The sequence below is a fragment of the Triturus cristatus genome, chromosome 11 (assembly GCF_964204655.1).
Source record: "Triturus cristatus chromosome 11, aTriCri1.1, whole genome shotgun sequence".
NCBI lineage: Eukaryota > Metazoa > Chordata > Amphibia > Caudata > Salamandridae > Triturus > Triturus cristatus.
Genome location: NC_140594.1, coordinates 213,066,776 through 213,091,414, shown reverse-complemented (window position 1 = coordinate 213,091,414; position 24,639 = coordinate 213,066,776). Strand labels below are relative to the sequence as shown.

The following is a 24,639-nucleotide window of genomic DNA, read 5'->3' as shown; positions in this document are numbered from 1 at the left end:
ATTATATTAGTTAATATGTATGGACCCATTGTTTATGATGTTGAATGCGTAGCATGTATATGTGGAAAATTGCGTGAATGGCCAGAAGCCCCTATATTTTGGGGTGGAGATTTAAATACATATTTGAATGTGGATTTGGATAAATCCAACCCCATTTCGAACCGTACTCCCAGAGTAGCCAAAAGAATATTAAGTGCAATGGAGGAGTTTGGGTTGAGAGACGTGTGGCGAGTCCGAAATCTCCAGGCGCGTGTGGGCACTTATGCTACACCAGCACACGGCAGTTGGTCAAGATTAGATTATTGGTTAGTGGGGTTGGAAGTAATGGACTGGGTGACAGATGTGATGCCACTCGCCAGGACACTATCTGATCATAGTCCCGTTCTCCTGGAGGTGATATTTCCGACTAATGTGCGCCCTCCGTTCACATGGCGTCTGCGTTCTGAGGCGCTGTTAGATCCCATATACGAAAAGACGGTCAGGGACGCCATTACTCAGTACTTCGAGATTAATACGGTGACGGAGGCTGCTACTCTATGGGAAGCGTTTAAAGTGACCATTAGAGGAGTATGCATTAGTACGACTGCAGGTATATTGAGAGATATAAGCACACAATTAGAGAGCACCGAGGCCAAGCTCATTGAGTTGGAACGTAGATACGAGTCGCACCCGGCCGCGGGCACGCTGGCTGAGATACAGCAGTCGCTTAAGGATTATGAGGAGTTAGCAGATACAGAGATTAAATATATATCACGTAGGTATGTGGCTAAACGGTATAGTGAGGCAGGAAGACCTGGGCGCACCTTAGCGTTAAAGATAAAAGAACGAATAGACCAACCGCGTATCGATAGAATAGTAGATGATCAAGGGGAGGAACATTGGGAGCTGAGAGATATATTAGAACAATTCAGATGTTTTTACTCCAGGTTATACCGGACGGGGGGTAATGTGGCGGAAGCAGAAATAGAGGAGTATCTCGATGATATTTCTTACGCCTGGCTGTCAAATGCTCACAGAGAATACCTATGTAGACCTATCGGTGAGCGTGATATTAAAATCGCGATCGCGGCTTTAGCTAATGGCAAGGCACCTGGGCCAGACGGGCTTACGGTTGAATTTTACAAACAATATGCAGATATCCTCGCGCCACAGTTATTGGAAATGTATGCAGAGGCTCACGAGTCGGGGAAGCTGCCACCATCCCTAAGAGAAGGGTTAATGATCACACTGCTTAAGAAAGATAAACCGCCGGACAGATGTGATTCGTATCGCCCACTGTCCCTGATCAATGTGGACGCGAAGATACTAGCAAAAATACTAGCGATCAGGCTGCAGCCCCTGATGCGACTATTGATTCTGCCGGATCAGTCGGGTTTCATACCTGACAGATCCACGTCTCATAACCTACGGACCATTTTCTCTATGTTTCATATATTGGAGCCATCGTTGCAGGCGGCTGCGGTGTTGCTCGACGCAGCCAAAGAGTTTGACTCGATCGAGTGGCGATATCTACATTATGTTCTTCGCCGCATGGGGTTTCCTACCTTGTTTATGCGATGGATCACGGTGTTATATACAGAGCCGAGTGCAAGGGTGCGTGTGAGTGGTTATACTTCGGAGTCGTTCCAAATAGAGAGGGGCACGCGCCAGGGCTGCCCGCTCTCGCCTCTCCTCTTTGCACTACTGTTGGAACCGCTGGCGTGTGTGATTCGGCAACGACACAGAGAGACTGCACTTAACTTTAATTATCGGCCAGTATCTATTTCCATGTACGCGGATGACATGGTTCTGCTTGTTCGGGAACCATCCAAGTACTTGGCAAAATTGCTCAGGGAGTATGTTAGGTTTAGTCGTCTATCGGGGTTATATGTTAACTGGGATAAATCGTTCGTAATACCTTTGACTGTGTCGACCATATGCCCCGACCTGGAATTCCCACTAGTATGGACCAAGGATCCTGTGAAATATTTAGGAATCTGGGTACACCGTGACCCAGAGGTAGTAATTAGGGAAAACTATGGAAAAGCCTGCGTGCACCTGGAAAAACAGATTGATGGCTGGATTGGGTTGCCATTATCTCTGGCGGATCGTATTGCGCTAGTAAAGATGGTGGTACTCCCGCAGTCTCTTTATCTTTTTGTCAACATCCCCATAGTTCGAACGATGAGGTTTTTAAAAAATCTGAGGAGTCTTTTGATTAGACTGGCCTGGGGTGGCAAACATGCGAGAGTACAGTGGGAGACGCTTACGAAGAGTTATACGCAAGGTGGGTTCGATGCTCCAGATTTTTATGTGTATTATTTAAGCGCACAGGCTCAATACATATACTACTGGTACAGACCACATGCCTTCACTCCACATGTTGCAGTGGAGGAAGGAGATGCTGCGCCTGATCCACTGCATAGTGTAGTCGCTCACAGGAGTCGAGGCACCCCAAAAAGGGAAATTAACACGGTGGACACTACCATAAATGCCTGGTGGCGGATAGGCCAAATGGCGAGGAAATTGCCGCTATATGCCCCATCATAGCATTTGGAGCACCACGCGGCTCTGTCTGTGACACATGAGAAGCCGTCTCTTCGACTGCTGCATGAGGCGGGTCTCAGGCACCTATCGGATGTGTATCCGAGCGGCCTCTTTCTCACACAAGAGGATTTGCAGTATGTTAGTAACCAGTCACTCCTCTTTCGGCTCGCGGTGCATCGCCTGAGACATGCGGTCAGATTGCACTACACCAGCTACCCCCAGGAGCCCCCCCGCACTGCTATCCTTGCAGTTTGCCCTCACCACCCACAGCAATAAGAAGATAATATCGAAATTATATAAGTTGATAGGACTCGAGAGTGTGGTCGCTCCAGATCAGAGTCGTGAACGCTGGTCTGAATGTTTGCGCTCGCCAATATCTGAAGATGATTGGAAATATGTTTGTGGCTTGACTGGAACGATAAGCATGAATGGCAATTTGAGAATTGTACATTTTAAATACATACATCAAGTTTATTACACACTGGAAAGGTTGCATAGATATGGTTTGCGATCATCGGACCATTGTAAGAGGTGTGGCCGGGAGGGTGCTGATTTTATGCACTTGGCCTGGGGTTGCTCGAGGGTGGGGGCATTTTGGGAAGAGGTTGTGAGTCGCTTAAGAGAGATGGTCGCGATGCAGATACAATGCACTCCACTTATTTGTTGCTGTGTTGTGTGCCGCATGTCAAGGGTGTTCAAGGCCTGTTGCTGCGCCTGGCTTTGTTGTTGGCAAAGAGGAGAGTGGCGATTACATGGGGTGGCAGACGTTGGCCGAAGATTGATCTTTGGATGATGGATCTGGCATATTGCAGAGATAATTTATCGATATATGTGGAGGAACTTCCCCCGAATGCACGGCCCAGAGACATTTGGGAAACACTGCGTGTCTACCTTCTAAACCATACTGAATCGGCTGAGGCTCAGAGCTAGGACCGGATACCGCGAACAATGGGTCCATGCAGAGTTCATATTCAAACACTGAAGCCTAGTGACACAAACTAGGAGTGCACGCTGTCAGGGACGTGAACTATTTATTTTTGGTTTATGTATAATTTTGTTTGGGGTCGATAGGGGTATTATCGTTTTTTGTCATATTTTGTTCCCCATCCAGTCCATTGAAAATTGCAAAAATGGCAACTAGACCTCTGCTGAGATATGTTTATATATGTCAGGATGATATTAGTTAACCCCTTCAGCGCTGCGCGGATTTCCGCGCAGTGCTGAAGGTTCTGAGCGCGGGCGGGGCCATGACGGAACGGTTCCGTCATAAGCACAGCCCAACCGACGTGCATGACGGAACCGTTCCGTCATAAGCGTCGAAGGGGTTAATATGAGGTGATTGTATTTTTGTTTGAATATGATTTGGTAAAGTTAGTAAAAAAAAAATTTGGTACAGCTCATTCAGGACTCAGAAAAGTTTGGATCCTACAATTGACCAAAAAAAAAAGCAAAGCTGCAGCAGATGAATTGGGAACAATCATATGAGCCTTGGAAAGACCTTCAACACCTAGAATTACATTAATGAACCTTTTGATGTTGTCAGGAATAGAGACTATACTTAAGAACATTCGAAAACCAAACCAATTTGGTTTAAGTATCAGACCAGACATTTCGAAGCACACTAATCAAAGAAGGTGAGAATGTAAACAGTTCTTTCCAAAATATAACACCACCTTTTACATAGCTTATCTGCAGCATGCCTTCAGGCAAAAGAGTACATTTTAAATCTTTCCAAAATGTAACTCTGTAAAGTAAGAAGCAAGAAAATTGCTCTGAAGTGTCATCATAAAAGGGAATAAAATGAGGCACTGCTCAAAAATGTGTTAGAAAATTATAAAATAAATTGAGTCTCACCCCTGGTTGGTGAGGGTCCTAACACTGGAGTTTGTAAGTTCAGATGCACATTTAGTAAGGATGTTTCCCAGGGGGCTTTGGGGAGGGTTGAGTGAGATGTTGTGGTGGGTATGTAGAATTTAGAATGGACACTGGGTGGCACATAGCAAGGCATTTGAAGTCAGCAGACATATTGGAGTAAAATGTCAAAATAAAAGAATGGTTATGGCATTTACCATAGCACCATGGAATGTCCTTGTACTGCTTCATAAAAAAAAACGAGCAGATATAAATGCTATGAAAGAGACTCCTATGCCTTAACAAATTTGTTTATTAGAGATTTCAAGGGTTTTTACAGCAATTACTTCAAGAATTAAATATTAGACTCTGCGATATGATCAAAAATATATCTTTAATTTTGGTAATCGCAAATATAATGGGCGAATAGTGATGACCCATCCAATTTTTAAGATAGATAAGGGCCAACTTTGAAGCTCTTTTTCGATTGCAGGTGATCAGAATTTTACTTTATAACCAACAAACCCATATAGGAAATGACAAGCAAATTCACACCTGCAACTGTTAAAGGTAGTTAAAACTCTTGGGTAAAAGTACGATGTATATGATCCATATTGGAGAATATATCCCAAAACCTCTGCACGAACCTTCCCTTCAGCAATATTTAATTCTTAGTCATTGATTTTTCTGATATCCACAGCTCTGATTGATAGGGGATGGGCATTACAACATCTCCTTGATGTTTATCGGATCAAGCCACTCTTCCGTTAACTCTTCAGAATTTAAGCATTCTCATTAAACCTTAACCCTTTGATAAATCCTTAATGAAAGATGAGTTGCTAACCTTTATTCAATAATAAACACAGGAATATCTTGTGCTTAACGTAGCTTCTGCATGTACACATTTGTTTTATTCTGTGACCCCCATTAAGAATTATTTAGAGCAATAAAGAATATGCTAAAGAAGTTAATAAAAAAAAAAAACAAGCTAAAAGGTCAAGGATGAGAAATTATCTATACAAACACAATATCAAAATGACAAATCGTCAGTCAATAGTTTCCCTTCCAAACAGTTAGATAAGGTCCAGCGACAATACCAGGACTAAATTTGAACAAGCACTAGTGAGGAGTATGAGACGCCATGTACGAATCCCTGAACAGAGTGAGAGATTTAGCAGATGTTAGCTGGACAGAAAGCTCAAAAGCAGAATAGAAAACGTACTTACGTAATTCGAATGGTCTGCAATGCTTGTGCGGTACGTGAATCACCACCTGGATATAGTGCAGTGAGGCATGCCTCTCTCCTGTAATCCCCATGCTGCTTCCTCGACATTTGAAATATGAGCTCTATTATTTAGCAGTCAGAGGGGGGTTGGGGGCTCTGTGCTGTGTTTAGCTCGGTCTGAATTTATTTTTTATTTAGCACAAATTTGGTCTGTTCTCCTTTTGGTGCTCTGACTGCATTGTTTCTAATGTAAAAGTATTCCCTTGACCTATTCGTTTCTGAACCTCCCTCCTCACATAACCATTTAAACCCATTCCCAGCTAAAGTATACCTTTTCCTATCCTTGGCACGATTCAGGGCTCTGATCCCACATGCTGTATTGTCGTTCAAGTGTAACGTTCAAGTAGCCTGGATGGATGCAGTGTCAATTTTTGTGTACATTACATTAGTATTTCAATGGAATGCAGAAAGCAATGAGTCATTCTTTAATGCCCTAGGCCCTGTTTTCATGCTGTATGTATTTCATGTGTCATGCAGACCTAAAAGGCTCTATGCTATAAAATATTTTACTAAATTCACTGTAGTATTTTTAACTGTCTGTTATGGCTTCTTTGATCCAGCAGAACAAAGATACATATGAGCCTTTCTGTAAGGTACCAGTAATTACATCCCCCAAAGAAGAACAGAAATTAATAGCAACTTCAAATAAGGTAGGAAAATATCATCTTTCACTTGACCTCAGGACATCTCATTTAAACGTTGATGTATTTTGTCTGTATTGATCTTGGAATATTGTGCTGCTCCATACAAATGGCTTGTGGCACAAGAAAACTACAAGGTTCTCATCACAGTAAAGTTCCTTCCAGATATGTTTGTGCTACCACTCAATAATTGTGTGCTAGGAAAAGGATTAAACAAAGTGCCCCCCCTCTCAAACTCTCACCTTTTCTGTTGCCCTTCCCACCCTATTAACTTACCCATAGTTGTACATTGGAGACGGAGGATGAGAGGAGAGTGTGAGGTTTGCCCACAGAGGTATGTGTCTTTTTTTTTTTTTACCCCATCAACAAGGAGTCTTACATTCTTTCTTTTCCCCAAACACCATCAAGTTGCACAGAGACCTGCTGGTGCTCTTGTGGTTGGAAGCACATACTCCGTTATGCATAAATGGTATGCATAGTTGGCACTCTGAGCAAGCAGTTCTAGAGTTAAATGGTATGCCTCACTCATATCTGGCTGGGCCCACCCAGTTGACAGTGTCATGTGGGAATTCAGATTGCTCAGGAGTTTCTAACCGACAGGAGTGTCTACCTGTCAACGATCCATTTTTCTAAATTTGGCAGTAAAGTTTGATTTGCTTCTGTAATCCACCTCCAGATCTAGCCCGAAACATTACGGTATTTGGGTGGCAGGGTATTTCATTTTTAAATGTTCTGGAAAACAAATATTGAACCCTGAAGTAAGTATATTCACAACATACAACAATAGTGACTACTCAACCTTTAGCCCTCACATGAAGGTATTGTATTAACCGTTTTATAATTTGTGGGTTTTCAAGATGTATAAAAAAAAATTAAAAAAGAAAGCACCTACTCTTCTATTTCTGCAGTTTTTTTTTGTGTTGAAATTTTTTATTAGCATTTCAGAATCATTAAACAAAAACAAGAAAACTCAAATACAAGTAATAAGGGTAAGGATCATATGATAGAGATTAAAAAGTAAATTCATATATAAAACAATATTTAATATTATGCTATCTAGGACAATAAATATATATAACAATATATAAAGGAAAGAGTGAAAAAGCATACACAATCAAGTTTTAAAAACGAAATGATAACAAATACAAACATGTTAAGAAAGTAAAAAAGGATTCCATATCTGTGAAAATAACTCTAGTTGATCTTGAATATTATATATAATCCTTTCGTGCGAAGCATTTTGAATCATAGCAGATAACCAGGACTCTTGAGATGGTGGAGTGGAAGATTTCCATTGTCTTAATATACAGATTTTAGCAGTTGCAAGCGCGGTATGTAGGAAACAAGATTGTGGTTTAGAAAGAGTGGGAACATTTCTGAAATCATGTAATATAATATTAGCTGTGGAGAGGGGTAAACGCAGTGAGATAGACTTATGTAAGGTCTGACCTATGTAAGACCAATAATGTTTAACCAATGGACACGTGCAAAGAATATGAACAATATCACATCCAGAAGCATTACATCTCCAACAATTGGAATGCGGTAACAAGCCTGCCTTATATAATCTAACCGGAGACCAATGCCAGTCATGTAGAATTTTAAATACGCAAAACTTTAAACGAGCTTCTCGAGCTCCCTTATCCAAACCATCTAGTATATTCATCCATTCCATATCTGAAAAAGAAGTCTGTAAACGTGTTTGCCATTTATGACGGAGATCGCAGGATAATGGGTGTGAAAATAATTGAGATGTAATTGTTTTGTAGAGACCTGAAATGACACCTTTCTGTTTGCCCCAAATTTGTAAATAAAACACTATTGGTGATATAGATAATGACCAAGGTGTGGCACCAAGAGCTTTGAGAAGAGATTTTCTAAGTTGATCGTATTTGGCATGCTGCAGCGGGGGTAAGTTGAATTCATATGTTAACTGTGATAGAGGTTTAAGATCCCAGTCATGGAGAATTTGGTCTAGTGTGAGAATGCCTGCCGATTTCCATTGAGGCCATAGAAAGCTTCTACCTTTAATGCGTATTCTGGAGTTGTTCCATATAGGAGCCTTTAGATGTAAACGAGAATTAATGCCCAAGATACGATATTTCTGCAGTTTTGAACATTTAATAGTCTTCCAGGCCAAGTTAAAATGAGAGATGAATCTCATATCATCTGTGCTCAGGAAATGTTCAAAATGGATTCAGACACAAATAAACAGGAACAGTGGGGTATAGCAAAACACTTCAATTAGCAAATGTTTGCTTTCATATCAGATTTATATTCTATGGTAAAGTTCACAGCAACTGCTAAAGTAGCATATTGATTAACCTAGCAAGATTCACAAGCCTAATCTGCAGACCTGAGATTACCGCCCAGATATCCTTCTCTGTGTGCACTGGTAATTTGACTTGTCTTTCTCAGAAAAGCCCAAAATGAACTCAGCAAACTGGGGTTGGAAAAGAGACCAAAAGGTGAAGTTTGCAATCTACAATAAATAGTGGAAACCAGAATCCTCCCCCCTCCCCAAAATGTACCCCCGCCCAGCCTCACTTTTCATCCTGTGCTGTGGGAGGCTCTCAGCACGCACAGAGATAAAAAGATAAAACTTAAGTTGTCTTTCTGTTTATAAATTTGCACTTGTTTTTCATTCTATTTTCATCTGGCCGGGTACTAGCACTCTCAGAAAGCCTCACTTTCCCTGTTTAGTGCAGGATAAACTGACATGCTGCTGCGCCCATTTTGTTCCGTGATGCCGCCACTGTGTGACTATTTCTACAGGTGGGAAGTCTACAGCCGCTGTACAAGGCAGACTCAAAGCAAAAGAAGGCAAAGCGCAAGGCTTAGCTTCAAACATTTATGTGTGATTTATAGGACTCTTTGCTGAAAAATAACGTATGTAGTGAAAGACAACTTTGTTATTCAACTGCGAGTGCTGATTAGTTGATGCAACGCACCCACAAACCACATTCTAGAAACTAGACAGTAGGCGTGCGATGCCTATCAATGTGAAAAGAATAGACTGTTTATAAATTGAACTGTGGTTCTTCAGTTAAAATGGCTGGCATGGAAAGAAGAGTCCTACTTCTTTGATAGTAATCGAAGCCGAAACGGAGGCAAGTGATAGTGTTTATTTCCCTCCCAAAAAATCTTATAATCCTAGTTAGCCCTGTGTGAAATGGGTGGTTCCCAAGGCTTTATGTAGGTCCGGTGCTGCCGATGTAGAAAATGCTTCCCAGTCTACATTTTATATGTTTTTACTTTATCTTGCAGTTCTTGAGGCCCTCATTACAAGCAGCATGCTATTCAGTGAAATATTTATTGCACCTGATGAAATCTGACTCCAAATAGTCCGAATATATTGGATGCAATAAATACCACCCAATTCTGATGAATAACATGCAGATGTTGGTGTGTAATCTGCATATTCTGCGAAATCCCAAGCGTATTATGTACTTGGATGCATTAACATTAAACTTGGAGGGAATCCCAAATACTAGTCACGTGGCATACTGTGTAAAGCATTCATTTTAATTGACCTGTTTCAAGCTGCACTCTTAATTTAAGAACCCCCCCCCCCCCCCCCCCCCCCCCAACCCCTGGAAGGGATTCCTAGTTATACTTCTTTTGCATTGGCCTCTTTGCAGCCCCACCTTTTCTCATCCCTTTTGAAGTAGTAGTGGTTATGTTTCCTGTCTACCTCTAAGCTAAACAGATCTGAGCGACTCTATGCAATGTAAATAATTCATTCACAGCATCTGAGTTTACTAATAAATATCACTGCAGTAACGCTACAGAAAGAAACCTAAGCCGACCATAACCATTTGCTGGGATTTGAGGCTTCATGCCAGTAAAGGGGTAGGAGCTCAGCTTATCCCCTTCACATTAGGTCTGTGCAGGTTTGAAATCGCAGCAAAACATGTGGTTTGACTTCACATTCTTTAGCATAAAGAACACAATCTTTTTTGTGGAATAGAGCTTGGGGCTTATTTACATTTTGTGGGCCTTGGACCACCAGATTTATAGGTATCCGCCAGTCCTGCAGACAACTGGAAACCTTGGCAGTACCTGCCATCACAGCAGCTCCTGTCAAAGTATTAAATATTTGATAGTACCGTCTGTCAAACTTTAAACATGTTTTTGTTTTTTTTAAACAAAATTCCAAAGAGGGACTCCCATGGTGTGAGGGGGGTTAATTTACATGTTTTTACTGTCCCTTACTGCCACGTTTTCATTGCTTTAGGGGAGAGTAAAACTGGCCATTCACCCACTCTAAATTGGTCGGGTTGTGGAATGGCCAAACATACGTCAGGGCATCAGAGGAGTATGTCAGCGAATGAGACCAAGTATACTCCATCTCTGCCATATTTGAGGTCCTCCTGTCTGTAAATAAGGCGGGAGGTAAATCAGGAGGGTGGGTCTTTAATTTGCAGAGGGTACGTCATTGCCATTGCAATGGAGTACCCTCTCTGCCAAACTCTATATCAACCCACTTTAATCTAAACGATTACCATAACAAGAAATGTGACCTACACATCCACCCCACATGAAGAGAGAGGTCATGATACACGAGTATCAACTTTCATATGTTCACATTGTAACAAGGCTATTCCTATACTGACACAGATTGAATCGCTGACCAGGATCAAATCCATTGCCCTCCCACTAGCCCTTGAAATGTCGTCATTCATTCAACCAAACTTAATCCAGTTATGCCAAAACAACAACACATGAAAGGACTCAAGCACCCATAGGCACATGGGAGGTTTGATAGCACACCTTATAGTTCATTACATCCACTAACTACTGACCCCAGCAGAAATCTCTTATCCAATGCCAGAAATAAACTACTTGACATCGGACTGAGTTCCTGCATCACATGCGCACAACACTCCCCATCTCTCCCACAAGCACACTCTCCCATAGACATAACTCCAATGAACCCCCCTCCCACCCTCACTTAACCTCACTCGACATACCTGCTTCTGAGAAGCCCAATATACACTCTCGCCATAATCTATAAACATTATCTTAATCGTACCTACACATGAATAATCTGGCAAACAGATATGTTGTGGTTTGAGATCACATAGTCTCCAGAGTGTGGTACTAAACCTAATCAAAGATCTGTCTACCTAAGCAGCTTTACTACACTTCTTATCAAGGCTCACATCCTGAACTGTAGCTGTGCAGCCTTAACCACAACTTCCATATTTGCCTTTATTCAAGACTTAAGCCTTGACACTACTGTGGGCACCTGGGTCTACCCATACCACTATCTTGCTACTAGGATACAACATCCTCCACCTCATTAGAACAGAAAGATAACTGGTGTGGGAAGACCTTTATGCATAAGGAATCCATGTAAATGAGAAATGATTAACCTTATAAGCTCTAAGTCATTCCAGTGCCTCACTGGTAAGATTACCAGCATGGCACATAACCTGCTGATGCTGAGCATCCTATATCACCTGTAGGAAAGTGCCTCTTATTGTCATGGTCACCCCCCCACACCTTTTTGCTCACCAATACTGATGTTTTCGACTAGAAGCCTGCTAACCAGGCCCCAGTGCCAATGCTCTTTACCTAAACAAGGTAAACTGATACAATAGGCACGTTTTGTTTCACCCTTGTAAGTTCCTAATGCATGGTACCCCTGATACCAAGGGCAGATGTACCATAGAGTGTCCTTAATGGCTGCAGCATGTCTGATGCAACCCTAAGGGACCCCCATACAAATTGCATGCAGACTGCTATTACAGGCTGTGTGACATGGTGCAAACCATGGTGAAAACACTACCAGGCACACACCCCTGTGTGCCATGCCCAAGTCACATCATGTATGTGAGTTACCCCTACAGGAGGACGTACAGCCCTTAGACAGGATATATTATATCCTATGTGAGGACATATCTGCATGAGCAGATATTCCCTTGTGATGTCTAGTCCAGATTACTAGATATTGCAAGTAAGCAGTGAAGTAATGTTAAGGTATGTACTGGGCACTGGTCTTTTGAGTTACCCAGCTACATAATGGCTTCACTGAAACCTATGGTATTTGGTATCAAACGGCTTGTCTTAATAAATCCATACGGATTCCAATATTGGATTTATTATGACATGCACCCAGAGGGTACCTTAAAGGTGCCCCCTGAAACCTACTAGTTCTCTGGTGTGCTAGCTGACTGGTCCAGTCCAGCCTGCCACCGCAGACGAGCTTCTGAACCCCAGTGGCGAGAGCCCACACGCTTAGGACATCAGGAACAATGCCTGCTCTGGCAGGATGCGTTATCACCTCCTCCCAGTTGATGGCTTGTGGATCTGCACATCAAGACCAGACGCTTCATAGCCTCTGCTGTCTTTGATGTGTGACCCTGGCTTCCACCAGACCTGGAGAATGCCACCCTCTGCCCTGAGGCCCATTTGGCACCAGCACAGGTGAGAAATAAGCTATGCGTTAGGCGTGTTGCCCACATTAGTCACACTCCTAAGGTGGGCTACCTGATGTACTCCACAAAGGAAGGTTTCCACCATATTGTTTTTGATGGAACAAAAAACTCTGGCACAGTGTTATGCCCACTCCTCACAAGCAGTGGTCATATAGGTGGTGCAGTGACCCCAAATGTAAGTAGCCCATTGGCTGCTACCCTTCACTCCTCTTAATGCCCCTAAATCTTGTTTTTAGGGGAGCCCCTTGTTTTTAGGGGAGCCCCTTGCACCAGAGAAGCAGAATCGACTGACTCAAAATGAAGGACAAAGAAGAGCTGAAGAAGCAGGAACTGAGGACTTGCGACTGAATTGATGCCAACCCTGCCAGCCTGTCTGCTGCTCCTGACAATTGCGACTACTCCCCCTGCCACTGTGCAACCTCCAAAAGCTTGGGAAGACTGCCAGCCCCTCGCCAAACAGCCAGCATCTCCTGTGGAGTAGCGGAGCTACTTCCCTGCATCCTGCAGGCACTGAAATGCAAGCTCTGGTTTACCGAACTGCTGACCGCCAGACTCTCGGATGCAGCAGCCACCCTAGAGGAGGTGTTACGTGCTTTGAGGTCAAAACTGTCTCCCCAGAGCGTAATGAGATGCTAGACCCTCAAGGAGCCCTCTAGCACCAGTACCCTGGGTACTGGACCCCTAGCAGCAGCCAAGACTTGTTGGTGGTCTAATCCGGACACCCACCCCACAAAGACCGACCAGCCGACGAGGGTTTTTATCACTGAGAGTGGCCCAGCTGTCCTGTTCTGTCACCATCTCCATATCGACCACTGAAGCAAGAGTCTCTGACCACTGCGAGCCGACACCTCAAAGCACTTCTCCACTCGAGCCGCAGGGGTGTGGAATTTAATAAAATATCTACTTGTCCATGCGGCAAGTTGCTTCATAAATCTACTTGTCCTGTAACAAAATCCGCTTGGCCCTTTTGTGCTTTGTAGTGCGGCAACCAATTATGGTAGCAATCTCCTTATATAAGAGTTTTGATATTGCCTCACTGATTATGCCAGCGCTCATATCATAGGGTTTGAATGCTAACAATTCCCTTATGATGCCACCTTTCTGCAGATCTGCATACTGGGGCTGAAGGTAGTGGTAAGCAACAGCTCCAGGATTGGAATGCCATTTTGAGTCTGTATAAACCTTCTAACTTGCATGTTTTAAGGGTTTTCATCAACCCTTCTCGAATCTTTTCCTATACTGGGAAAAGTTGGAAATGTCTTCAGACAATGGCAGACGTAAAACTTCTTCCAGGGTTGGGAAAAAAGTGGTTGGAGGGAAAGTGATCTTGCAAACACCCAGTTTTTTTGCATGATAAAATCTGCACATGTATATTTGCTCATGCTAAAATGCAGTTCACAATTTTTTTCTAGAACGGTCACTTGGCCTACTTCTGTAAATTCTTGCGAATTCATGAATGCCGTTAATCTGCACTTAATGCTAGGACATGTACCATGTATGCACTTTTGAGACTTTCTTTAATAATTGGGCCCCAAATTAGGTCTGGTGTTAATCATGACCTTTTGTGTTTATTTAAATTCTGTCTCTCTCGGTCTATCGGCGGGCTTCACTGTGAGTGACAGCATTCTGCTCTTTCACAAGGAGCCTATCGGCGCACAAAGTAGTTTTGTTCAGTACCAGGAACTACTGTGGCAATGTGTGCTTTTTGAGACCAAGAACAATTTTTTGCTTTTTCTAATGTTTCTTATAATGGTGAGGGCCCAGCAGGCCCCACACCAATAAGGTTTTACTAAAAACATGCCAAAACAAGTCGCTCGCTGACAAAAACCAAAAGGCTGACCACCAACTTCAGACCTATGTATTTTTCAATGCTTGTTTATTTTTATGTGTCCTATAATCTTATTGAAACTGGTTACACGTATTTTCCATTATGAATATTTTTGAGAAATACCAGCTTACATCAACACATTCACTAAATGATGCTGCAAAGAAATGGTACCTAAAATATTACAGTACTATAGCTAAATGTTTCTTTTCCTACTTGCATTTTTTTGTGAACATTTTATTTTGAAAGCAAAGAATCATCAATCTTGCTTTTAAGCTTCTGCAAATATTTGCATCTAATCAGAGAGCATTATACATAGCCTCATATTGCTAAACTTTGAAAATGTGTCCACATTTTTATTCTGGAACCACTGTCAGTAGTGCAGTCACAGCTAACGACATTTACTTCGAGCGCTCGCCCTAATAATAAAGGCTTTCCATTAATGAACCATAAATAAAAGTTTGAACAGCAAATTGATACATACATACATGGATACAAATGTTACCTTAGCTGCAGACCATACCCTTCCCTGATCCATAATGTGGTGCTGTAAACTGGCAGCCAAATGGTTTGGGCTGTAGGGAGTCGGGTCTACTTGTCCCAAGGACAAAATGCACATGAAAACTTGTTGGGCTTGACCCCAACCAATATGCAGGGGTGGGGAATTCCTATCTCCCGACGCCCGAGACATCTAGATTTCTTACAAGGGCAAGAGGTTTTAATTTCTAACTTGTCCAAAGGACAAGTAGACAGGTTTACGGTAATCTGATACACAGCTGTTTAACCCTCTTGGTCACAGCCAGTTAATAAGGAGCTCGGAGCAGTTTATTGGCAGTGAAAGGATCTATTCAAAAGCTGGGGCCTGCACTTTAATTTCACCAGAGCAGAACAACATGAGTGAGCTGAGCTCAAAGTTGCAGCTCCATATAAAACATCCACAGCACTGTCAGGCAAGAGTCATTTTGCTTTCTCCCCGAGGCTTCCAGGCCCTCCTCTGGCCCTTTCCTTTTCTTCGAGCACAAAATGCAGCTCCAGAACACTCACATCACTGAAATGTAAGAGGCTGGGCCTCTTGGCTCATGCTCTGACTTTAACATTGTGACCCGTGCCTTTTGTTCTGTGCTTCACCCTTCAGCCTCAAATCCCTCCTGCCCTCGTCTCCGGGGGCCTACAGTAAAGCCCATGCTTTCTCTTCTCTTGCAGCCCCTGCATAACCCTCCTTTGCACTTTGCCTTTCCTGTGCACTTTATGTTTCACCCAGTGCCTGTACTTGCTAACCCCGCTCCCCTTGGCCTCTCATATCTTACATCAAAGTTCATTAGTTTACCCATGGGTAATTCATGCAATCCTCAGGTGCACCCTAATTTCTCTCCTTGCACTGGGCCTCTCCTCTCACTTTGTGCTTGCACCAGGGGCATCTGAACACGCCACTGTAGCTAACAGCAGCTGTGGAGTTCTTGATGGGTCTCTTCTTTCTGCAGTTCCATACAAAGGTTCATAATTTACTTGAAAGGGTTGATGGATATATACATGGGTGGATATAAGGCTGGATGCGTGAAAGGATGGATGGATGAGTGGATGGATGGATGAGTGCAAGAATGGATGGATGAGTGCAAGGGTGAATGGATGGATGTGGTGAAAGTGAATAGATGTGTGTGGATGGATGAGTGAAAGGGTGAATGGATGGATGGATGAGTGAAAGGATGGATGAGTGAAAGGATGGATGGTTGAATGAAAGGGTGGATTAATGGATGAGCGAGAGAGTGAATGAATGGCTGATGGAATGGGTGGGTGGGTGGGTGGGTGGGTGGATGGCTGGGTGGAAGGATGGATGGCTGGGTGGAAGGAAGGAAGGAAGGAAGGATGGATGGTTGGATGGCAGGCTGGATGGGTGGATGGGTGGAAGGATGGATGGATGGGTGGATGGATGGATGGATGGATGGCTGGCTGGGGAGGAAGGATGGATGGATGGCTGGGTGGATGGATGGCTGGGTGGCTGGGTGGCTGGATGGCTGGGTGGAAGGATGGATGGATGGATGGATGGATGGCTGGGTGGATGGATGGCTGGGTGGATGGCTGGGTGGATGGCTGGGTGGATGGCTGGATGGATGGGTGGATGGATGGATGGCTGGGTGGATGGATGGATGGCTGGATGGATGGATGGCTGGATGGATGGCTGGCTGGATGGATGGATGGCTGGCTGGCTGGCTGGCTGGGTGGCTGGGTGGAAGGAAGGAAGGAAGGAAGGAAGGAAGGAAGGATGGATGGGTGGATGGGTGGATGGGTGGGTGGAAGGGTGGCAGGGTGGCTGGATGGCTGGGTGGCTGGCTGGCTGGGTGGATGGATACATGGCTGGGCGGATGGATGGATGGATGGCTGGGCGGATGGATGGATGGATGGCTGGGCGGAAGGATGTGAAGATTGATGGGTGGAAGGATGTGAAGATTGATGGGTGGAAGGATGTGAAGATTGATGGGTGGAAGGATGTGAAGATTGATGGGTGGAAGGATGAGTGAAACGATGGATGGATGAGTCAAATGGTGGATGGATGGATGGATGGATGGATGAGTCAAATGGTGGATGGATGGATTTGTGTGAAAGGGTGAATGGATTTGAGTGAAAGGGTGGATGGATTTGAGTGAAAGACGGAAGAGCAAAAGGATGGATGAATGGAGGGATGAGTGAAAGGGTGGATGGATTTGAGTGAAAAGGAGGATGGATGGGGTGAAAGACGGAAGAGCAAAAGGATGAATGATGGGATGAGTGAAAGGGTGGATGGATTTGAGTGGGATGGAGGAGTGAAAGATGGAAGAGCACAGGATGGCTGGATGGAGGGATGAGTGAAAGTGTGGATGGATATGAGTGAAAAGGTGGTTGGAGGGGGTGAAAGTGGATGAATGGATGCGCAAAAGGATGGATGGATGATTGGAAGGAGGGATGGATGAGTTTGAATGGTCGATTTGGAGCTGGAAGGATAGGTTTGGCCAGGGGTGTTGTGAACCACTCGCTTTAGCAGCTACAGTGGGGTGGAGCTCTTGATGAGCCTCTTCTGTCTGGAGCTCGGCAGACAAAAGCCCATAATTAACGTGTAAGGATGAGTGAGTGAAAGGATGGATGCGAGTGAAAGGGTGGATGAGTGACAGGGATGTTGGATGGACGATGGATGTGTTGATGAAGGAAAGGGTGAAAAGATAGATTGGTTGCAGGGTGGATGGATCAGTAAGCGAAAAGATGGATGAGTGAAAGGGTAAATTGATGGATGAGTGGAAGGATGGATGAGTGAAAGGGTAAATTGATGGATGAGAGGAAGAATGGGTGAGCGAAAAGATGGATGGATGGCTATGTTTGAAAGGATAAATGTGTAGGTCTGCAGAAAAGAGGCAAAATACGGAAATCACTAGTTTTCAAATCCTTCTATACTATGAGCCTGACATAACCAGAGAGGCTATTATCCGAGCTCTTCTATAATGATTGCTGCCATTATTTGACGGTGCACATCAAGGCACCAAAGGGACAAGTGGATTTTGTACAGGACATGTAGATTTATGAAGCTACCTGTCCCATGGACAAGTAGATATTTTACTAAATTCCACACCCCTGAATATGTCCTGGGCTTCAAGCTATAGGCATTCCACATCCCTGCAGCAGGAGTCCAAGTGAACCGATGGTGCCTATGCGGTCCTGAGACCCTTAATCACCGAGCACCCCTATGGGTTTAGCTGGATTGGTCCCCCTGTCCCCGCCAGCAGCCTCTTTTGCTTGAGACCGCAACGCAACCCCCCGGACAAAGCAGCTCTGCACACGAGCCCCCCAGCCTGAGTACAGGTGAACAGGTGGTGTCCCTGGGACACAGAGACTCTCGAGACCGGAGTCCCTGTTTGGGTTCAGCAGGATTGGTCCCAACTTGCAGCATCTTTGATACAGGCACTTTTCCAATTGACTCAAATTGGGCACCCAACTCCGAAAAGCACCTCTGCACCCTGATGTCCCAGAGCTGATGGAAGTGACCCGTTTGTGCTACCTCAACCCCTACTTACCTTAAGTCCAGAAGAACAGTCCTGTAAGTCGTTGACAAGTGGCCATATGCAGTATATATTTTCTCCAACAAGCTAACATTCGCACAAATAAAGTATTGTCCATTTAAACGCAAAAAACCTATCTTGAAAAGTACACACCTGATCAGAAAACTCTTGGTGCCTAAAATATTAAAATCTGCGGTGTTTTTTTATAAATTGGTGTCTGATTTCTTTGATTGTGTGTCCCATTTATTGACTGTGTGTATACAACAAATACTCAACACTACCCTCCGATAAGCCTAAATCTGCTCGCCCACACCCCCACTAACAGACAACTTTGGGATTGTAAAGCAAGCCCCTGTAAATCAGTAAGGGTTTCCTGGACACTGTACACAGTGTATTTCGTTATGGTGCTCTATATAGAGAGCTAGCTTCCTACATCACCCAACTGGCATCTCAAGGTTTACTGTGGGTTCCCTTGAATATGAAACTCATCAATTTTACCTCCTTGTGCCTGTGGTGGCACCTGTTAGCACATTAAAACCAAACTTAATTAATGTTACCAATGCTCCTTTAAATAGTTAATCAATCTCATATATAGGTTGAGAAATGTTGGCTCCTTGGCAGATTTCTAGTTTAGTCATCACTTGTACTTAAAATGTGGTATCATTTCCTTACAGTTACCAGTTTAAAAAAAATGGAAAGCTAATGTTACTTGCCTAATAGTGTTTTTCTTCTTTTTTCCTTCTCTTCCAGCCAGCAGTAAAGTTGCTGTATAACAGGAGTAACAACAAGTATTCATACACAAGGTAAAACCACTTTATTGAGATAATGTTTAAATATAACCTTAATGTTAGGTAGGTGCATTTGTTTTCTCTTTGTGAGTAAATGACATGTTGGGAATTCACGCGTATTGTATTTAATTTTTTGTAATACATTGACTTTCATTATTTTATTTTATTAATGTAACTTTACGGTGTGTCTTTCCAGCCATTGCTTCACTCTAATTGTTCTTTTGCAGCAATTCGGATGACAACATGCTGAAAAATATCGAGTTGTTTGATAAGCTGTCCCTGCGGTTTAATGGAAGAGTAATATTTATAAAAGACGTCATTGGAGATGAAATCTGCTGCTGGTCTTTCTATGGTCAGGGGCGCAAGATTGCTGAAGTATGCTGTACATCTATTGTCTATGCTACAGAAAAAAAGCAAACCAAGGTGAGGGGTAGAGTGCCATCTGTTGATTGGACTTTTGTTGGATATTTTTGAAAAAAACGAATTTCCAAATCTTTGTGGCTCACAGGGATGGACTTGGAACTGAAAGTAGGTCTAAAAAAATGTCATTGCCATCCTGTTTTCCTCTGCAAGTGCTCCTAAAGAGCCAGATGCTTTTCATTTAGTTTAGGGGTAACCTCACTCCAGAAAGTAACTTATTAATAATTGATTGCAGCACAGTTTTCAACATTTTATTGGCTAAATGCTCATACGGTTTCCAAACACCTCTCAAGAGAAACTCCACAAATATTCCCGTACAGGGTTTAGAAATTTCACAATTGTTTCTGAGGGATACTTCTAACCATAGATTCCTGACCTTTAGAATATCAGTGCCAGATGCCAGCCAGTATTCAGAGAATCTTCAGTAGAGCTCCTGTGCACTGACAAATGGTAACATGTTTGCTCAGACCTGACTCCAAAGCACCCTGGAAGTGACAGAAGGGATGTGCCCTGACATCCATTTACTAGTCTTTCTCCTTCCTTCCTTTTTTTCTTCTTTTTTTGTCCTCATTAGCCTCAGATTGCCTTTCACGCACCTCCAACTGTAACCGCCCTGTGCTGTGAGAGCAATGATCTGATTTTCGTCTGCCTTACCGAGAGACCCATCAATTGTACTTCATGAAGTCAAACTCCCTGTCTTACGACACTCTCAACTTAATATCATTTCTTTGGTACCACCCTTGCTTGATGGATATGAGAAATTTAGTAATGGCTTGTGCATTTTCTGAGGCCTGCTTTTTAGGCATAATCATTGGACCGCCCTTCTACCTCCCCAACCATTCAGCTACTGGTCGCCAAAATGCATACCTTCTCTTATCTAATGAGGTTGCATCCAAATTTAAGTTATATTTTCATGATGTTTTCCACTCTATATACATTGGGGAGAGAGGACTGGTCCACTTTTTACCTAACTCTCTTCTCGCCAACAACATTGCATAAAATAGTAATTTTTGTCCATCTCCAACAGATTCGTTATCCAACCCAAAAAATATTAGGAGAGGGCTTACCTGAATTTGTTTCTTTAAAATTTCAGTTAGCACTTTACATACCTCTCCCCTGAAGTTTTGGACACCACATAAACATGTGAATGTCGTCTGCCGATTTCAACCCACATTTAGTGCACGCCATCTCTCCTCTATTCCCAACCTTCGACAGCTTTTTCGGGGTCCAATATACTCTATAAATAGAAAAAAGGTGATTTCTCTTTAAATAGGCAGGTTTGATCATTTTATGAAGTGTAGTAAAGGATACTTGCCATAATTTTTCTAGTGTTGCTCCTGGCAAGTCCGTCGCCCATATTTTATGTTGTTGAGTAAGCTAAGCTCCTCCTCCATCTCTTCCAACATTCGCCAATACCAATATGAAGTCTCCTTCTTCCTTGGATTGTCCAGAATCGGCATTTCCTCCAATTAGTTTGCTACTCCTATCATACTTTCTAATGCTTGGACCCAGCTCTGGATTTGGAGATATTTAAATCTGGAAACACGATGGTTTGTTCTATTTTGAAATCTCTCCCAGAAAATCACCCTTTTTCCTTCAATTAGATCCTCCCATCTTTCCACTCCTGCTTGCCTTAATGCCCCGGCAAGCTTGTCCTTTGTCCATTCCGGTGATCCAAGCGAGTCCCATATCGGGGCCAAGTTACCATAGTACATCCATTTCATTCTCCTTCTGACCCTATACCAAGTTTCTGCCGCTCCTCTAAGGATTTTGAGCCTAACTTTTGTAAAATATCTAGGATCTGTAATTTGAACATAAATCCCAAGCTCCCTACTTCTACCTGTTTTAACATTGCTATGAACAACTCGCCAATTTCCGAATCCGATGCCTTTTCGAAGGAGCACCCTGTTATTCTTAAGCTGAAACGCTCATTCATACAGTTGCAAGTCTGGAAGAGTCTCTTTCCTCCGGCGTAACTTCTGCCATGATATTCGGGATCCTTTTGCTGCCCATATAAAAGACCCTATCTTACCCTGCAACTTCTTTAGACCCACTTCTTTAAATGGCAGAGGTATAGCATTAAAAAGAAAAGCCAATTTAGGTAATATGATCATTTTTACTAAATTCGCTCTTCCAAAAATCGTCAGGGGTAGATGCATCCAACTGGTCATTAAATCACAGATTTCTTTTTTCATCCTACTAAAATTATTTTCTACTAATTCATTGATATCTTGAGTCACTCACAATCCTAGATCTCATTTCCATTGTGATTTTTACTGTCCCATCTAAATTCCACACCATAATCTCTGATTCATCTTTATTTGTTTCGTACCCAGATACCTTCCCAAAAGTTTCTGCGATTTTTACTACACGTTTCATTGTGTTCTCTAAATCGGCCGTATATATCAGCAGGTCGTCTGCATATAATGCCAGCTTCTTTACCCAACCGTTGCATTGTAAGGGGACAATCTGCTGCTCTGCCCTTAACTTATTAACTAAAGGTTCCATATACAAACACTAAACATAAAAGAGAAAAGGGGGCAAGAATAGAGTTCAGAGGGAGCAGGTCGGGGGGGGCTGATAGCGACACTCACTTCCGAGATTAGGAGCAGGTTTGAGGTGTCCGAAGGGAATCAAAAAGAGATCAAAATGGCGTGTGAGGTGTTGGAAAAGAAACTAGACGATCTCACAGGAAGAACAACAGTGTTGGAAGTGACAGTAGAGGAGCTCAAGGGAAGGATACAGATAAACGAGGAAGAAATAAAGGGCTTGAGATCGAGGGAGCAAGGTCGCCAGGACTGAGAGGAAAGGATCGAGAACAATCACAGGAGAAACAAATAACACATTTTAAATGTCCCTGAAGGCACAGAAGGAGATGATTTGAAGGCTTGGATAATTAAACTATTGAAAACGGGGCTCAGTTTAGAAGAAACAGAACAAGAGTTGGGCAAGAGACATACAGAGAACACATAGAGATCCCTTCAGGCTCAATCCAAGTAGAAGTAAGACCAGAGAAATATTGGTACATTTTCTTACTTATGCTTTGAAAGAAAAGATCCTGTCCCGGGCATTGAAAAAGAGAAAAGTAGAGGTAGATTGGGTAACATGCGAGATTAGGTCAGATGTTTCCTATATTACCTCGAGTAGACAGTGGGAGTTGGGAAAGAGAATGGACCAGTTGAAGAAGCTGGGAGCCAGTGTTCAGATGAAATTCCCGGCCGTGTTAAAAGTTATGCTGAATAATAAAATGCATAATTTCAGGGTGGTAAGTGAAGTAGATGACTCTATAAGGTCATGTAAATAGCATGCTAAAGAGAAGGAAAAAAAAAGCCTGCGATTAAGAGTTGCATTAGATTGTTAAGAAAATTAGTTTGGAAATAGCAACAAAATAGGGATGGCAATTTAAAAACGATGAAGAGTAAAACGCACCCGGGGGAAAACCTAAAGGCTTAGGTTAAGCTTAGGCTATTAGAATGGGGGTAAGGTTCTCCACGGGAGGGGGAAAGGAGGGGGTTAGGGAGTGGGGAGAAATAGGGGGAAAAAAGGAAATCCTCTGAGGCGCCCGGTTTGTCTGAGATGTTTCTTAGAACAGAAATATGGGAGAAAGTCAGGGATGGATTTTAAAAATCTTATCTTGGAACGTCAATGGTTTACGGGTAAGGCCAAGAAGAGAGCATATCTTGCAGTGCTTAAAAGATTGTAATGCCCAGATTTGTGTGCTTCAGGAGACGCACTTGTCAGAAAAAGAGTGTAAGGAAGTGTTCAAGTCTAGAAAGTGGGTGCAAGAAATGGTGTGTACTAAGCAAACCGTAGTAACAAAGGGGGTAGCGGTATTAGTAAAACAAGACCCAAATATTTCAATTTTACAAAGTAATTCAGACGCATGTGGGAGATGGGTCGTAGTGAAATTGAAAGTGAGGGGACAAGGCTTGACATTGGTAGGTTACTACGGACCGAATGTAGACGATATAGCCCCATTGCAAGAGATACTAACGGATCTCTCTTGTTCTTCAGACCCAATTATCTGGGCGGGAGATTTTAATGTGGTGTTGGATAGCACTTTAGATAAATCAGCAGGTAGCAGGGTATGTACAAACCAAAATATGAAGGGGCAGATCAAATCCATGATGAGGCAATTGGATTTATGTGACGGCTGGAGATGGTGGAAGGGGGATATAACAGCATATACATATGCAAATAAGAAATATCATCACCAGTCGAGGATAGATTATATTTTATTGGACTTATGTCTGCAGGAACAAGTTAGGAATCTGGCACATGTAGGGATGCACTTGTCCGATCATTCGGCTATTGTTTTGAAGAAGATTAAAAGAAGATACAGTAGAGTTTTTCGACTTTAACTGGGGCACGGCATCGGCAGGGGTAGTATGGGATGCCTTTAAGGCATATTTGAGGGGAAAGTTAATAAACTGTGCAGTTGGAAAGAGGAGAGTCTTTAGGGAAGAGATAGGAGAAATAGAGAAAAAGATAAAAGGACTAGAAGGAGAGTTGGTTAATAACAGTTTGAGGGAGGCCAGCCAGGTCGAATTAACAGATTTGAAAGTTAAACTTGCAGGTATTCTGGATAAGAGGGTGAGGGCACAACACAAGCGAGTAGTGGTATTTCGGCGCTGCTGGGAAAGTTCACTAATATATCCTGATATGAAATGGTATCGGTACGGTGCTACAAGGAGGAGAGAACCACCCACCTCTCCTGAACATGTACTCTAAGCTGCAACATACACATTTACAAAATCCTTGGCACACGTGGATTATATAAATCAAAGTGTATCAGTAGTAATCCATTAACCTTTTTCAAAACAGTATGTATCCACAAC

At 43.0% G+C, this 24,639-nt stretch overlaps 1 protein-coding gene across 3 annotated transcripts in view; it reads left to right on the top strand.

Moving 5' to 3' along the window:
- KCTD10 (potassium channel tetramerization domain containing 10) overlaps positions 1 to 24,639 on the top strand; it is a 60,812-nt gene that overhangs the window by 20,598 nt on the left and 15,575 nt on the right. For 2 of the 3 annotated variants that reach the window (XM_085632993.1, XM_085632995.1), the window contains exons 4-6: positions 6,223 to 6,312; positions 19,344 to 19,396; positions 19,609 to 19,804. In XM_085632993.1, coding sequence (XP_085489119.1) covers positions 6,223 to 6,312; positions 19,344 to 19,396; positions 19,609 to 19,804 — 339 coding nt within the window. The remainder of the gene's footprint in view (positions 1 to 6,222; positions 6,313 to 19,343; positions 19,397 to 19,608; positions 19,805 to 24,639) is intronic. The other variant, XM_085632994.1, reaches the window with a different exon arrangement.